This window comes from Moschus berezovskii, chromosome 20 (genome assembly GCF_049115385.1).
Source record: "Moschus berezovskii isolate FMDL1 chromosome 20, NW_MosBer_1.0, whole genome shotgun sequence".
NCBI classification, from domain to species: Eukaryota; Metazoa; Chordata; class Mammalia; order Artiodactyla; family Moschidae; genus Moschus; species Moschus berezovskii.
Genome location: NC_142479.1, coordinates 52,931,967 through 52,949,180, shown reverse-complemented (window position 1 = coordinate 52,949,180; position 17,214 = coordinate 52,931,967). Strand labels below are relative to the sequence as shown.

Here is a 17,214-nt window from a genome sequence, read left to right as displayed (position 1 = left end):
AAATTAGGCACTTGAACAGATGCCCAAGTACGTTATATTAAAAGCACATACATATGCACCCAAGTACATTACTTGAAAATAAATGAACCTGTTATTTTCAATACTTTTTTCATCCTGAAAGCAAAAATCCAGTCTTAAGTACAAGCAGGTTAGAAGAGACACTGTTTCCTTCTAAGGTACAGGCCAAAATCCCAACAGTAAAAATCCATCAAGATGGAGGATGGGTATGTGCCTGATTTGCTTGGATTCATAAACACTAAAAACATAGGGAATGTAATGGTTTTGAACTATGTATCCATCTGCTGGTAGTTCATCACCCCCCACTCCCACCTCCTTCAAGCAAATAAGTGACTCTGTTCATTGCCTCAGGGAAGAAGAACGCAAAATCCTTGGTCTTGGAATAAAGAGGATCCAGAGTCCAAACAACATAAGAAGCATCATTCATTTTACATGCATTTATTGTCTCCTCACTGCCAGGCACAAAGCTAGAAAGTGATGAAAGAGCCGTGAACAGGACAGACAGGTCTTGGGGCTTATATTCTAGAACAGAACCTTAGGATAGAAGAGCTTCCCTGGGACTGAAGGGAGAGGGGAGAAAGGAGGAATGAAGAGACAGGCGCAGCGGTAGGTCTCCAAGAGAGGAGCCCCAGACCCTGCGGCTGAGTCAGAGCCCCTGCAAAGCAGCAGAACGGGAGGTAAGCTGGGGACCTGATGGCTTAGGAGCACTACATCCTGCTTCTTGGACTGTGGCCCCAGGAAATGGACAAGAGCCAAATAGGTTATGGTTGAACGGGGTGTCTGGCAGCTGGAGCTACAAACAACCCACCTGGTATTTCCATGCCAGCGGCACACTAATGTAGCAGAATGATTCTCAAGCAAAAAGCAGAAAGCAAGCGGCTAGAAGCACAAATACAAATTCAAACTAAGAGGCTTAATCTTCCCTATTGAAATGAGGTAAGACACACACACACACTCCGTTTTCTTAGAGCATTTCCTTTAGAAACCTTGTCATTGCAAATTCTTTCTCTGTTTCTTTGAAATATAAGTGAATCTTTTTAAAAGCTAAATAAGATTTTGTCCAGTTTTGCAACCTATGAATGTCTTTGACTTTGAAATGTAAACATCCAAGGAAAATAGCACACCAGTCTCCCAGATCCTGTGGGAAAGTAGGAGCCTCTCTCCAAAACTACCTCCTCTTACAAGAAGTATAGTTTTCCTTTATGTGAAGCCTATTAGCGAACACAGATGGTGACCCCAATTACCAGGTAAAGTTACGAGATGAACTGTGTGTGACAAATGGCGATGTCAAGTCCTCTTTCTGGAGGACTAGTTACTGCTTCTCTTGAGAACAGGGGTGTAACAGGTTGTATCTGCTTGATTCTAGAAGGGGAAGATTTCCTTCTGTCTTTGCACTCAGTGATTCCTGGGATGTGCATCATATTCTAATATAAAGCAAAGTGTTTTCTTTCTCTACTATCTTTGTGGAGAGGATTTCTGGGTTGGGAGATTTTGTTGTTAATTTTTTCCCCAACCCCCAACAACACAAATGAACCAGTAAGAAGGATAGAGACTGACTCAGGGAGCCCAGACTTAGACGACATCAAAAATAGTACAGGGGCCCCAAAGTCACAACTACGAAGTTCCCCAAAACTTAGATGCAAAATTTTGGGGAAAAAGTAGTAGTAGTCCATATGATGAAAGTTAATTACACATCCTGTGCAGAATCGAAGCTCAAGGTAAAGATTAATTTGTTATAGAAAAATATAGCAACGTATACGTCCTGTCTACCTTAGCCTATGGACTCAGATTTATATCAACTATAGCAAATAATGGGACTTGCCAATGTTTAACTTTGGGAGTCCTATTTCAGACATTTGTGCTACAAACCCATTTCCTCTGGGTGAAGCATAGAGGGGAAAGTGTGGAAGGAAGCCTAACATGTGTAACAGTGATTCTCAAGTGATTCTCATTCTTTGCTGCCTGTCAGACTTCAGGGAAATCACAGTCAATCTTAAAGGAAATCAATCCTGAATATTCATTGGAAAGACTGATACTGAAGCTGAAGTTCCAATACTTTGGCCCCGGATGCAAAGAGCCAACTCATTGGAAAAGACCTTGATGCTGGGAAAGATTGAAGGCAGAAGGAGAAGAGGGGGACAACAGATGAGACAGCTGGATGGCATCAAAAACTCAATGGACATGAGTTTGAGCAAACTCCAGGAGATGGTGAAGAACTAGGAAGTCTTATTCTCCCTTGTGGCGCTAGTGGTAAAGAACCCGCCTGCCAATGCTGGAGACATAAGAGATGCAGGTTCAATCCCTGGGTTGGGAAGATTTCCTGGGATGGGAGAAGGCCATGGCAACCCACTCCAGTGTTCTTGCCTGGAAAATCCCATGGACAGAGAAGCTATAGTCCATGGGATCGTAAAGAGTGGGACACGACTGAAGTGACTTAGCAAGAATGCACTTTATGTGCCAAGTGTTTTTCATCGATTACTAAAACATTACCAGCTTATGTTCTAAAGGGTAGACTCCGGAGTCAGACTGCCTGACTTTGGATGTTGGCTCTGCACTTCACTGGACTTCAGTATCTTTATCTATAAAATGAGGATGATGATAATAGTACTACTATCATAGTAGTCATAGTATGAAGGGTGTGGCACTAGTCTCATTTTACAGATGAAGAAATTGATGTTTAAACAGTATTTAACCCAAGCACACTTGGCTAGTAATTGGCAGGCAGAGGCTTGACCCCAGATCTTTTTCAAATGTATGGATCAAATTTAATCTAATTCCCCTCCTCTGATTCTGATCATGGAGCTGAGACAGAAATGGGGCAGGGCACAACCTTTAAAAGAATGATTTAACTGTTGAGGACACGACATATACCTAACTGGTTAGACTGACTAGGTCCTCTAAGAGGTGGACGATTCGATTTCCTGTGGACCGTGAGCCTCATTATAGGCTCGTTGTTATACATTAGCATGTGCTAAGGGACACACCCACAGATGCCAAGACAGTTCTGAAGCCGACCATCAAAGGCAAAAGTGTGGGAGGTGACCCAGTTTCTAGAAATTTCCACTGCTTCCCCAAAATAGTTGGAATGATTCTCCCACTCATTAGCCTATGAAACTACTCAGCCCTGGTGGTTCAGATGGTAAAGAATCCACCTGCAATGCAGGAGATCCAGGTTCAATCCCTGGGTTGGGAAGATCCCCTGGAGAAGGAAACCCACTCCAGTATTCTTGCCTGGAAATTCTCATGGACAGAAGAGCCTGACCCCGCATGAGGGTCACAAAAAGTCAGACATGACTGGGCGACTAACACACACACACACACACACAAACTAAACATCCCACATTTTAGAGCAGCTCTCATTTTCTCAGACAGACTGCTTTCTGTCTATGGAATGTGTATCTATCTAAATAAACCTGCTTTCATCTTACTTTGTGAGCTTCCCTGGTGGCTCGGACAGTAAAGAATCTGCACGCAACGTGGGAGATCTGGGTTCAATTCCTGGCTCAGGAAGATCCCCTGAAAAAGGAAATGACTACCCACTCTAGTATTCTTGCCTGGAAAATCCCATGGACAGAGGAGCCTGGTAGGCTACAGTCCATGGGATCGCAAAGAGTAAGACACTACTGAGCACCTAACACTTCCACTTTGGTTTTCAACTTAACTGTGGCTTGCTCTTGAATTCTTTCCTGCTCAAAGCCAAGGACCCTCAATTGGTGGCCAGTCCCAGGAATTCACTTGAAACCTGGGACAGAAGCACTCATGTTCTAGTCACAGAGAGTATAAATCTGTATCATCTTTGCCCTCTCCTCCTCTTCCCTTCAAAATCAGTTGCCACTTGCTAAAACTCACTGATTTCATGCATGCTTCCGCTGCTCTATGCCCATGGCATTATTCACATCCAGTTTCCTATAATTGCCCAGCCAGAACTTTGAAAATAGCTTTACTTCTTTCTTCGTGAACACTTGCCCTCTAACTGGTATCCTCAGTTTGAAATCTTCTGCTCTCCTCCCCAGTTAATCTAACCATGTGACTCCCCATTTCATAAACTGGGAATGAGTCTCCATTTCCGACCAAATAAAATCTAGGCTTTGTAGCTTCCCTTTTCTATAATCTGACCCTGAACCCTCCTCTTTTTTTTTTTTTTTTCTCTTTCCTCTACAATGCCTTCTCCACCTTTTCTCCCCACAATATGGCGCAAAAGGTCACCTCTCCACTTCAGAACTCTTCCAGAACTTTACCCAACATACTTCTGTGCAAACAGTAATCATCCAATAACCAACTGAATGAATGAATGACCTTCAGTCTTGAATTCTAATTCTGAAGGGTCTGGGGCTCACTCTCGTGAATGTCCCTACAACTGGTGTTCTCAACCACAGCATTTTGGTTCTTGTGAGTTATGTTATAATTAATTTGTTTCTGTTAACAAAACACAACATTTCCAAATGATTTCTTTTTCTAATAACTAGAGTAGATTCAAGATGCTCCCTATAAGAAAGAAGGAGGTCCTTGCTTATTTGCACTTAGCAGCAGCAGCAGCAGCAGCATGATTTCTAAAACATAAAGAATAGCATGTAACTCTAACTAATGCACTGAGAATTACATGGATCCTACAATTTTATACATGCCACAGTCTTTAATGAGCTATTATTACTGATTTCTCTAATAAAAGGCATTATTTTTAACAAGCAAATTAGCAAAATTTTCCTTGAAAAGTGACATTTGAGATCTTGAATTAAATAACTTCACGATTTACACGCTTATAGAATACTTTTAAATATGTCTCCTCTCTCATAAAAAAAAAAATCTGGCACTATTTCTTTTAATCCAGTATGTACGTGGAATGTTCCAGACATGGAACTCCCATATGTGTGGGCCAGCAGGGCCCAAATATTAAAGCTTGCAGTGTTTAACACAGTAGCTACTAGCCATGCGGGTTCTAAGCACTTTAAGAGTAGCTTGCCCAAATTGAAATGAGCATAAAAATATGCATTGGATTTCAAAGATAGTATCACAAATAAAGAATGTAAAGTATCTCATTAATACTTTATATTTATTATATGGTGTATGATCCAGCCCTCACATCCGTACATGACTACTGGAAAGACCACAGCCTTGACTATACAGACCTTTGTTGGCGAAGTGATGTCTTTGCTTTTAAACACACTGTCTAGGTTTGTCATAGCTTTCCTGATGAGAAGGTAGAGCGCCAAAGAATTGATGCTTTCAAACTGTGGTGCTGGAGGAGACTCTTGAGCATCCCTTGGACAGCAAGGAGATCAAACCAGCCAATCATAAAGGAAATCAACCCTGAATATTCATTGGAAGGGCTGATGCTGAAACTGAAGCTCCAACACTTTGGGCACCTGACACAAAGAGCCTGATGCTGGCAAAAATTGAAGGCAGAATGAGAAGAGGGTGACAGAGGATGAGATGGTTGGATGACATCACCAATTCAAAGGGCATGAACTTGGGCAACCTCCGGGAGATGGTGAGGGACAGGGAAGCCTGGCGTGCTACAGTCCACGGGGTTGCAAAGAGTTGGGCACGGCTTGGCAGCTGAACTACAACAGTAACAACTACATGATGTATCTTAGATAGTTAAGGTTAAATAAAATATTTGAAAATTCATTTCACTTGTTTCTGTCTTTTGATATGATGCCTAGAAAGTATTAAGTTGCATGTGCGGTTTACATTTGTGGCCCACATTCTGTTTCTTTATTGGAAAGCACCGCTATAAGGTAGAAATACCTGAGAGGTTTGTTTCAGATGCAGATTGCCAGGCCTGAAATCTAGTTCAGCTCCCTGTATGTTAGGCAGAGATCAGAAGGAACGACATAAAGTAATGAGTTTAATTCTCTCCTGATTCTCCTCCCACCATCAAAACCTGTTTCTCTTCCCATATCTCAGCTGCAGTGGCCAAAGAAAGAGAATCAGTTTGACCTAAATAATCATAAGTGATGCTCTGTAGTCAGAGCTTTTGGGTCAGGCTACCTCACAGGTCTCTGACCTACAGATTGACTCTCCTTAGGTAAAGTGTCCACCCCTAGACCAATCCACCGTGACCAATGGGGAGGGTGGAGGAGGTGAGGGTCAGATTAAACAGAGCACAGGAATGACCTGGAGCCTCATCTCTCAGCAGGAGTTCTGGGTGCCCAGCTTTGCTTGGAGGGGACTGTGGGAATGCCCGGCACAGACTGGACTAGCCAACGGTGACTTAATTCAGAAATTAAAAGAGCATAATGTACGTTCAAAGGCCCTGTGAGCACCAGAGCCAAAGATTGATTATTTCCTGAACTACACTCCAGATACAACTTCAGCCAAGCCACTCTACAAATAACAGAGATAGATCAAGCCTTGAAAATATTTCAGTTATATCTAGCAGCCAGCTTTTCAGGCTAAACAAGGAATTTAGGTGGGGAGAGACATAACGGGACTAGATAGTATTTGGAATACAGCCAAGGGTTCAAAGCCCAGTCCCAAGCCATTACATCACCAATCACCATATGACCTTGGGAAAGACACTTTAACCCCTCCTGCACAGACTTACCATCTTTACAGTTTACAAAATGACAGGGATTTTATCAATTAAATAGAATGACAGATGTAAAGGTGCTTCATAAAGTTAGAAGAGCTGCACAAATGTTATATGAGTATGTAGGAGTTGGTATCAACTCTATGTTTACTCATGAAAGAATAACCCGACAATATATCTTATCTCAGTGAATACACCCAGCACAGGGGCTGTCTTGTTGTATTTCTTCAACCTTATTGAAATGTTGGAAATGTTAACTGTCAGTTCTCATCCTGTATTAGCACTTATCTCCAGCCATAGCTTCATCTGTAATATGCCTTCAGGAATTCACCTCAATATATCAAACTCTGCCATCAGGCCAGCCACCCACCACAAGTCAAGCAGTATGTATTTAAGAGAAATACAATCAGTCAATCCTGCAGCTTATGACAGCTGTCAGCTGAATATAATGGTCACTTTTCCCAGTAACTGTCAGAATATTCCAGGTTTACAACATAGTCTAATGCCCTCCCATACCCTTTCTGTTTAAATAATCCAAATGGTGAGGAAAGCCATAAAAGAAAAGCTTAGGCACCATGTTTTAAGTCCAGATTTATTTCCATGTAATATTTTGGGAAAACAAAACACAATTTTCTTTATGTTATGCCCCATTTTCTTTCCACAAGCTAAATTAACTTCCCTCTGCCAAATGTGCTCAGTTTTACAGAGACCCAATCCAGGAATACTGAAACTGTCTTCATTTTTTGGTTCCTTTATGGAGAGACTGACACTTCTACCAGATCAACAGCAATAGGAGAAAAGCGTTTACCAAATATTTGCACAATTGACGAGAAACCCAGGGGTTTCCATGGCTTCTGAAAAAAAGGAGCTCTGTATCTTTAAGGCTCCGTGGCGCTCTCTCTGCTCGCGATGCAGACAGAGCAGGTTCTGCCGCAGAGACTCATCCTATCGATAAGGTTCTGTTAGCCAAGGTGGAGGATGGGAAAAGAATGGAGCTGTCCCAGCTACTCAATGAGATCAGGGCAAACTATGAAAAGCTCCTCACCAGAAATCAGATAGAGACCGTGCTCTCAACAAGGATCCAGGTAATGATTTCATACAGACAGGCATCTTCCAGGATAAGGAGACAATCCATGTCTATCCAATTCCTGTCCCGGCCTCTCTGAGGTACAGTATTTCCTTTTCAATGCAGCATATACTGGGGAAGGAATTTAGGTTTTACTGCAATGTGACAGGGACTATAGGGGGAAAGGCTGTGTTTATTACTGTTAAATGACCATTACATGAATGTTGATTGATGCATTTGATTTTTATATAAATCATGAGGTTACTGTCATTAACAAAACATGGGATCAGTATACAATAAAATGATGCACAGTAATCTCTTTTAGACATCTTATAGAAAGGAAGCATTTCAGATACCCTTGGAAGATATCACGGATTTACTTATAGAAATAATTTAAATAACACCTTTAAAATGACAAGCTTTATAGTGAATTTATTGTCTTGCACACTTTGCAAGATAAAACTAAGTAAAATATTTCTAAAAGGCTTCTATCATTTTTTCATGAGTTCGATTTTATACCAGACTGTTACAAACAGAAATCATGTGAGTATGTGAACATGGTATTCAGAAACAATGATATAAATTGGGACAATCAAAATTCTCCAAATCAATAAGGACTTTTCACTTTGACTATAGATTTTTTTTGCTTTTGGACTAAAAGGTGAGAAATGTTTATCTCTAATACTAAGCATGTAATATTTAAGTATTGTTTAGAAAGACAGCCAAATTAAATAAGGGCTAAATCCTCATTTCATAGACACTTTGTTTTAAAACGACAATCACCCTTAGCAATTAATTAAGGTCTCATCTCTAAACAAATGGACAAACATCTATTTTAGAAACAAGGCTTCAGAAATTCAGGATTTGTTTATTTTTTTTTTTAGTTTACCTATCATATCTGAGTTCAAGTTCTATTCCAAGCACCCAAACACAGCAAAGAGTTTACTTAAGAACATCACCAAAAGGGAAAAAATATTGCTGGGAAATCATAGGACGTTATCACATTAGTAATTCACTTTTAGTAACATCATAAATTTAATCTCTAGGTAACACTTTCAGTCTTCATAAAGAATGATCAGCATCTCAAATGAAGCAAATTCACTGAGGTATTTGAAGTGTTTCAAGAATTTACTCACCTTTTAAAAAGAGAAGAAAACAACTAATAGATGACAATTTCTAAAAATTATAAACCAAATAAACATTTTATTTTGCAATAATAGAAATAAAGTTACTTAGTTTACAAGTCACAATGCTGAAAGACTAAAGTGAAAAAGCAAGACTACAGTAAGTTTTGCTTCCTTTTAACATAAAACTACTTTGGGGGACTTATTTTTTTTCCCAAAGAATTCAGAAAATCAACTAGAATAAATTTGAGAAAGCATGATTACTTAATTATTACAAAATAAATCTAAGCTTTTTAGTTATTTACAGCTATATAACAAACCACTCTAGAACTTGGTGAATTAAAAAGACAATTGTATTGTCTTTCATACTGCTATGGGTTAACTGGGTTCAGCGGGGGTGATTCTTCCACCACACGTGACATTGGCCAGGACCACAGTCATCTTGGGGCACAACTAGGTTGGGACAGCCAACGTGGCTTACTCCTGCGTCTGGCACCTTGGCAGGACATTTCTGGAAGGCTGGCTCAGCTGAGACAGCTGGGCCTGTTTCTCTCCAACTGGTCTCTACACAATCTCTCCCACAGGGTGTCTGGATCTCTTATACATTGAGGCTCCCAGTGTATACCAGGGCTCCCAAAAGCACAGAAGTGGAAGTTGTCGGGGCTTCCTAAGGCTTAGGCCTACAACTGACACATCTTCTATATTCTGCTGACTAAGGCAAGACACAAGTCATCCCAGATTCAGGGTGGAACAGGACCAAACACGGACATGAATTTGGGGAGAAGTGATTCCTGAGAGCCATCTTCGGAATCGAGCTACCACACAAGCCGAGCTGCCAGCTCCTCACTCAAAATCCAGTAGATACCAGAATTTTTACGCTCTTCTATTTCTGAAATTCTTGTCCTCCTCTTTTGTGGTTTCTCTAATATGTGTTGCTGCTTTATTCTGCCAACATAACACTAAGAATAAGTGACACAACAAACCAAGAGAAATGAATGAATTTTGTCATCTAATTCCTTGAACTATACTTTATTGATTCTCATTTAATCCAATATTTCCTTTAAAAAATCTATTGTACCACCAAATTAATTTTTTTGTGTTTTAAAATGCATTTTATATGAACATTTAAAAGTTTTAATTTTTGCCTCAAAATAATACAATTAATTCCATACATTGTTCCTACTGCTTCTGGGGTCAAATGTTGACAATTTTGTCAAAAGATACTTTCATTCAATCCCAGCATCAGCATAAGAACACTTAAAGTTGAATATAAGCTAATTCACTCATTATTTAATATGAGAACATTTAGAGAGCAGTTTTTAAAGAAGTCATTTTGCTACCACCCTAGATATCCAAAGTTAGCATGCCTTCTAAAAAGATCATTTTGAAAAAGGTGAATCAACAGTGGATTCTTTTAATACAGAAGTCTATTTTAGAATCTCTAATGCCTGCTGCTGCTGCTAAGTCACTTCAGTCATGTCCGACTCTGTGTGACCCCATAGACGGAAGCCCACCAGGCTCCCCCATCCCTGGGATTCTCCAGGCAAGAACACTGGAGTGGGTTGCCATTTCCTTCTCCAGTGTGTGAAAGGGAAAAGTGAAAGTGAAGTCGCTCAGTCGTGTCCGACCCTTAGCGACCCCACGGACTGCAGCCCACCAGGTTCCTCCATCCATGGGATTTTCTAGGCAAGAGTACTGGAGTGGCTTGCCATTGCCTTCTCTCTAATGCCTATGATAACTTAACTCTGTAAATTATTCATATTTTCTAGTAGTATTTACTTCCTGTCCATATATCCAGTCCCAGAAATAATCAATTCATAAAGCAGCTTATAAGAAAAAAGTGGGGAAGGGGGGAAGTAGTAGCTAATTCTCTTTCTTCCTTAATGATGCCATAAATAATGGAAAGTTAAGAATCAGAGGTCTCAAACTTAGGCCTTGCAAACTTACTTCTCACTAAAATGTATTTTTCTGCATTTCATAGACTGTCATGGTAGGAAAGGACTTTTGAGGTTCATTTTACATCTGAGAAAACTGAGGCTAAGAGTGCAGTTAACTCATGCATGTGTTTAACTAGTGACCGAGCACCAACCAGAACATACATCTGTAATTTAAAGAAAAAGGATTTGACTCCTATACTATTTGTCTATAACTGCTTTTAAAGGGCTCATTTTCAAAAGTGCTCTTTTTATTGTTGTTGTCGCTATTATTGTTGTCGTTGGCTTTCTTCTAGTTGGAAGAAGATCTAAGCAAAAAAATGGACAAAGATGAAGAGGCTTTAAAGGCAGCTCAAGCAGAACTCAAGGAAGCCCGACGCCAGTGGCACCACCTGCAAGTGGAAATTGAATCTCTCCATGCCGTGGTGAGAATGACCTCAAGGCGGCTGGCCCGTTGAGTCCCCAGATTTTATCTGATTAGGAGAGGGAAAGGAGTAATATCCATTACTGGACAGTGAAAAACTAAAAATCAGGGCACTGAATTCTATCCATTTGACCCAGTTCAACTAGCGCCCTGCCTCCATCAGGGCAATGTCTATCATCAGTTCACTGAAGGTTTAATTCACACTTACAATAATGAAATAATCCTTACTCCAGGACCCTGGGGCTCTCAAAATGTTAGAATGGGGGAAAAGAGCTTTTGTCATTATCCAAAGTCTTAACAGTGGAGGATTCTCTTATCCATGCTACAAAGACTTCTAATAGAAAAATATTAAACACTTTCCAAAAATGCCTTTTATAAGGAGTCTGCTCTGGCTTTAATATTCAATATTCTATACTTTTCAATATTTAAGAAATCAAATAAATCAGGGTGATAATAAACTAATCACACTGCAGATTCCTTTGGGGGGGGCGCATAAGAATGAGCACAGGTTTCCATGGAAATAGAAAACTCTCTAGCTGTAGATAGAAAATACAACTTTTTTAAAAGTTGGGCCATACCTAAAACTGGAAGGAAATACTTCTTGCATAAGTGCTGTACAATTATTGAAACCTTTTAAAGAAAGAACTCAACTGAGTGAAGACACTACAAATCAGATTTCAGAGACACGGTTTTTTTCCTTGATTCACTGATGAAGATCTGTATAAAACAGGAAAGGGGCCTTGAAAACTCCCTGCATGCCAGTGAGCAACACTACCAGATGCAGCTGCAAGACCTGGAGGCAGTGATTGAAGGACTAGAAAAAGAGCTACAGGAAGTAAGGCGGGGCATCGAAAGGCAGCTTCGAGAGCATGAAATGCTCCTCAACACCAAGATGAGGCTGGAGCAGGAAATCGCAACGTATCGCCACCTCCTAGAAAAGGAAGAAATCAGGTACCTAATTTCCATATAGTGAATGACCAGAAATACAAAGCTGCTTAGGTCACTGATGTAGTCGGAAAATTTAAATCTAAACACCTAATCATTACCAAGGCATGATCACCAAGTTCCTACCACAAGATAGGCACTGCCACAAAATAAGTGGGAGAACTAGTTCCAGTCCCCTCAAATTATGAGGGACTTTCTCGATGGCTCAGCCAGGGAAAGAATCTGTCTGCAACGCCGGAGACATGGGTTTGATCTGTGGGTTGGGAAGATCCCCTGGAGAGGAAAATGGCAAGCCACTCCATTATTCTTGCCTGAAAAATCCCATGAACAGAGGAGCCTGGCAAGTTATAATCTGTGGGGTCGCAAAGAGTCAGACATGGCTGAGCGACTAAGCACACACCAAATTATGAATAGACGACCCAAAGTCAGGGACTTGAGCAACAAGAAAGAGTACCAGCAAGCCTAACAAAATGGAAATGATCCTCCATCACTACAAAGAAGACCTTCCTTAACATTCTCACTTTCCCTGCCATTCACCCCTTATAGAATTAGTGCCTCCAATAGACCACCCACGAAGAAAGTTTGAAAAATTCACACCTTACCGCTTTTCCCCCTCCCACAAGGGCCCACTCCAGGCACACATCAAACTCCAAAATAATAATACTATTAGTAATAGTATTAATAATACTAATTATTAATAAGTGGGAGAACTAGTTCCAGCCCCCTCAAATTACTATTACTAATAATACTAATAGTAATATTACTAATATTACTATTCGTTACTATTATTATTATATTACAACCATGGAAAGCAATGTTGTTCTATGTACACTGTTTGAAAGACTTCCAGATACTCTGACAACAAAAGGCATCAAAAGAGGGATTCTTAATAATTCACACACAGTTTCATAATCTGCAAACACTTGTAAGGTCATATGACTTGGAGCACAGCACAACCTACAATTTTCCATATTCCCAGAAAAATAAAGCTTTATTTGTGCTTGCTTCAGAATTCTGCTGCTGCTGCTGCTAAGTCACTTCAGTCATGTCCAACCCTGTGCGACCCCATAGATGGCAGCCCATCAAGCTCCCCCGTCCCTGGGATTCTCCAGGCAAGAACACTGGAGTGGGTTGCCATTTCCTTCTCCAATGCATGAAAGTGAAAAGTGGAAGTAAAGTCGCTCAGTCATCTCCGATTCTTAGCAACGCCATGGACTGCAGCCCACCAAGCTCCTCCATCCATGGGATTTTCCAGGCAAGAGTACTGGAGTGGGATACCATTGCCTTCTCCGTCAGAATTCTGAATCCTCCATAAAACTGGGTGAAACTACTATCATCTATAATAAGTCTTGACACTTACCAAATCTTTGAAAAACATGAATTAAAAATACCATTTAGTAGCTAAGTAATGCTGGGCAAATTATTGAATTTCTCTTTGCCTCAGTTTCTCATCTATAAAATGCCTACCTCAGAATTGCTGCGGAGAAGGCAATGGCATGCCACTCCAGTACTCTTGCCTAGAAAATCCCATGGATGGAGGAGCCTGGTAGGCTGCAGTCCGTGGGGTCGCTAAGGCTCGGACATGACTGAGCGACTTTACTTTCACTTTTCACTTTCACACATTGGAGAAGGAAATGGCAACCCACTCCAGTGTTCTTGCCTGGAGAATCCCAGGGACGGGGGAGCCTGGTGGGCTTCCGTCTATGGGGTCACACAGAGTCGGACACGACTGACGTGACTTAGCAGCAGCAGAATTGCTGAGGATTAAATGAATGAATGTTTGTATAGTGCTTAAAACAGTGCTATGTAAATAAATTATATAGCTGTATACATATAATTTGTTATGAAATAAAATGATTGTAGATTTGGTTTAATGCCTAATCATCCAAGATGTTGATAAAGGGGTCTTTAACATTCCTTTAACACAATTTTTAAAGATTTATTATGCTATATTTAAGATACACAGGTATTTGGGCTTCCCTGGTGGCTCAGATGGTAATGAATCTGCCTGCAATGTGGGAGACCTGGTTCGATCCCTGGGTTGGGAAGATCCCCTGAAGAAAGGAACAGCTACCCACTCCAGTATTCTGGCCTGGAGAATTCCATGGACATACGAGCCTGGCAAGCTACAGTCCATGGGCTCACAAAGAGTTGGACATGAGTGACATTCACTTAAATTTATTTAAGATAAAGTTACAAAAGTTATCAAGAAAAATATAATGAACTCCTATGTTTAAGAAGTGAAACATTTATAATGTTACTGAAGTCCCCCTAATCCCCACGCCAGCACCTAAACCACACCTCTGCTCATCTTATCCCCCTCCATCAGTCTAACCTGGCTCCCAGGTCTGATGCCTGTAAGTCTCATTATATATATCCCTAAGCAAAATGGGGAATTGTTTTGCATATATTTTAATCTTTGTAAAATTAGCTAGGGATAATCTTTCTTCCCCCCACTCAGTGTAATACTTGGGAGATTGTTCCCTACAGATACAGTGTATCTTTAGTTCACTTATTTTCACTGCTAGATAGTACTTCCTTTGTGTTGGTGATGGTTTAGCCTCTAAGTTCTGTCTGATTCTTGTGACCCCATGGACTGTAGCCTGGCAGGCTCCTCTGTCCATGCGATTCTCCAGGCAAGAATACTGGAGTGGGTTGACATTTCCTTCTCCAGGGGGTTTTCCTGACCCAGGATCAAACTCAGGTCTCCTGCATTGCAGGCAGATTCTTTATCGACTAAGCTACAATTTATCCATTCTCTTATTGGAGAGCATTTGTTTCAATTACATGCTAATACAATGTTGCTTCTATAATTTTTTTTCCAATTTCAGATATTATGGTAGTATCCAAGGTGGGAAAAAAGAACAAAAACCTACCACCAGTAGAGTCGGTTTTGTTTTACCTTCAGGTGAGTTTCTGATTTAACTAACCTGAAAAGTGAAGTGCCATTTATAGGCACTTCACTTTATTTATTATATTTAATTATTATTATTATGTATTAATAATAAATAATATAATAACAATATTACTTAAAATAATATAAATAATATATAATTATATATAATACTATATATGATAATTTATTTACTGTAAATAAATATTCTAAAGTAGCAAAACAAGCAATATTTGAATAAAGTTTGACATACACATTGATTGTGACTAGTATTTAGTATATAATAGTACTATGAATAGTACTGAATAGTACTGTGAATGTTGTAATTTAATATTTCATAAATAATATTTTCACAGCCATTATAAATGAAATATCTTTTTCAACAAAAGTCCCACAAAAGTATGAGGATGAAAAAGTGGAAACAGTGACCAAACAGGCAATATTAAATGGAAATATTGTGAAAGAAAGCACTGAAGCTCATGGCACTATTCAGTAAGTAAAACAGTTTTGACTTAGAAATAATAATGAACACATGCAAAAAAAATTAACTTCAATTGAGTAATCTCAGTAATCTTTGCATGTGCCTAAACATAATTTTACATATCGTGATTTTTAATCATACATGAATAAATATATAAAAACTCATATAAAGTACTCAATCGTTAATTCATCATTTTTCCAAAAAATATAGCCAAAACATGAAAATTCCATAGAACCCCTTAGAAATTTTATTCATATGATTTTTAAAGAATACACATTTAACTGTCACAATGTAAATTATAAATTATGATTTAAAATTTAATATAAGTTATATACATTTATTGATTAATTTTTCATATACAATAGATATTACATGTTTTTTTACTATAGCCATACTTCTTCATATAGGAAGATTTATTTTATCATTTCAGGACAGAGAAAGTGGATGAAGTTATTAAAGAATGGGAAGGCTCCTTCTTTAAAGATAACCCTCGATTAAGGAAAAAATCAGTTTCTCTTCGATTTGATCTTCATTTAGCAGCCACTGATGAAGGGTGTTCACAGACTAAGCAGGATAATCTACCAGATATAGAAGTCAGGCTTATCATGAGAAGATCATGCAGTATCCCCTCTATCAAACGTCCATCAACAACTAATTAATCCAAAGACAGTATTTGACTTGATGTGAAAATGACATTAGGATGGACCACGGTAGGCCTGCTGGCCACCTTCTGTTCCAAAATGTAAGTTATTAAGTATGTATGTTATGTATGTTAAGTATGTATGTTATGACCAGAAAAAAAAAGAGGGAGGGACAAAATGTCTCGGAATATAATTATAGGTGTATTTTTTTTTGGACAAAGGGAGCTTAAAATAAGAAATTAAGTACAGGTTCTATTTTATTTATTATTCAAATAGTCTTCCTTTTCCCTTAAGTTTTTGTCAGAAACTGTAAGCATTAAGATGGTTTAGTTAAGTCTTTAAAATTTCACTCAATGGCTGAACATTCTAAGGAAAAGGGAAAGGTCTGTTTAAATATGATTGTATTATGTCAAGAAACACATTGAGTCATCATTATTCTATGACTGGTTACATCTAAAAGAATTTTTCTACTTAAAAAAGAAAGCAATTATAAACAAACCTGTAAAGAGGAATCACTATTCACTTAGCTGAATTCTTTCCTTTTGAGATAATAATTTGTGCAGGTAGAAAATAAGAGTTATTTTCTACCAGATGTTTTGAGCAAATTATAGAAGACACCCCCAGGCGCATCTGATGATTAAATTAATCTTCATCTGAAAGTTTTCTGTCATCATTATCTGATTTCCTGAATAGTAACTTTACTCAAAGAACTGTAAAGGTTGTAACCTCCCACACAAAAATCAGAGGCAGCTGCACAAGCAAAAGAGGAAACCTAGTTACTACAATTACTGGAACCGGACCCAACCTCTCATCATTCCAACTTTTCCATCTGTATAAAGTTAAGTATGATTTTAATTTGAGTCTCTGATGTGAGCATTAGATAAAGATACTATATAAAGTATTATAAATATTTCTTGCAAACATTCATGTGAATTAAGATAACGGTACTGTTATCTAAGCAAAGAGTATTTGCAGGATTTATGTTTCTAAGTTGTTCAAACCCTAATCAATATGGAAAGAAGATATATTTGTGAATAAGTATTGTTGCAAAGTTTTTTAAACAGCCTAATTTGTTTAATACAGGTATATTTAAAGACCTTAAATAATAAATACTTGTTTTAAAACATTAGAAATTTATAGGCTATCAATTTTTTTC

The 17,214-nt window shown here is 39.0% G+C and overlaps 1 protein-coding gene across 2 annotated transcripts; it reads left to right on the top strand.

The window, feature by feature from the left end:
- The first annotated feature begins 567 nt into the window (after nucleotides 1-567).
- On the top strand, nucleotides 568-16,852 carry KRT222 (keratin 222). 2 transcript variants are annotated; one of them, XM_055407816.2, is made up of 6 exons: nucleotides 568-954; nucleotides 10,971-11,099; nucleotides 11,829-12,049; nucleotides 14,875-14,951; nucleotides 15,293-15,428; nucleotides 15,848-16,852. In XM_055407816.2, exons 2-6 carry the CDS (start codon nucleotides 10,995-10,997, stop codon nucleotides 16,074-16,076), a joined length of 768 nt encoding a protein of 255 aa, XP_055263791.1. In that variant the 5' UTR covers nucleotides 568-954; nucleotides 10,971-10,994; the 3' UTR covers nucleotides 16,077-16,852. The 2 variants fall into 2 exon arrangements, with proteins under 2 accessions (XP_055263791.1, XP_088685190.1); XM_088829064.1 differs by lacking the exon at nucleotides 568-954 and adding an exon at nucleotides 7,480-7,635.
- Nucleotides 16,853-17,214: the final 362 nt, after the last annotated feature.

Excerpts from the sequence above, each read along its gene's own strand:
- KRT222 (XM_088829064.1), top strand. The coding sequence starts at position 7,540 with ATGGAGCTGTCCCAGCTACTCAATGAGATCAGGGCAAACTATGAAAAG. Across the intron at positions 7,636-10,970 it reads TGCTCTCAACAAGGATCCAG|TTGGAAGAAGATCTAAGCAA; the intron begins GTAATGATTTCA and ends GCTTTCTTCTAG. Across the intron at positions 14,952-15,292 it reads CGGTTTTGTTTTACCTTCAG|CCATTATAAATGAAATATCT; the intron begins GTGAGTTTCTGA and ends ATATTTTCACAG.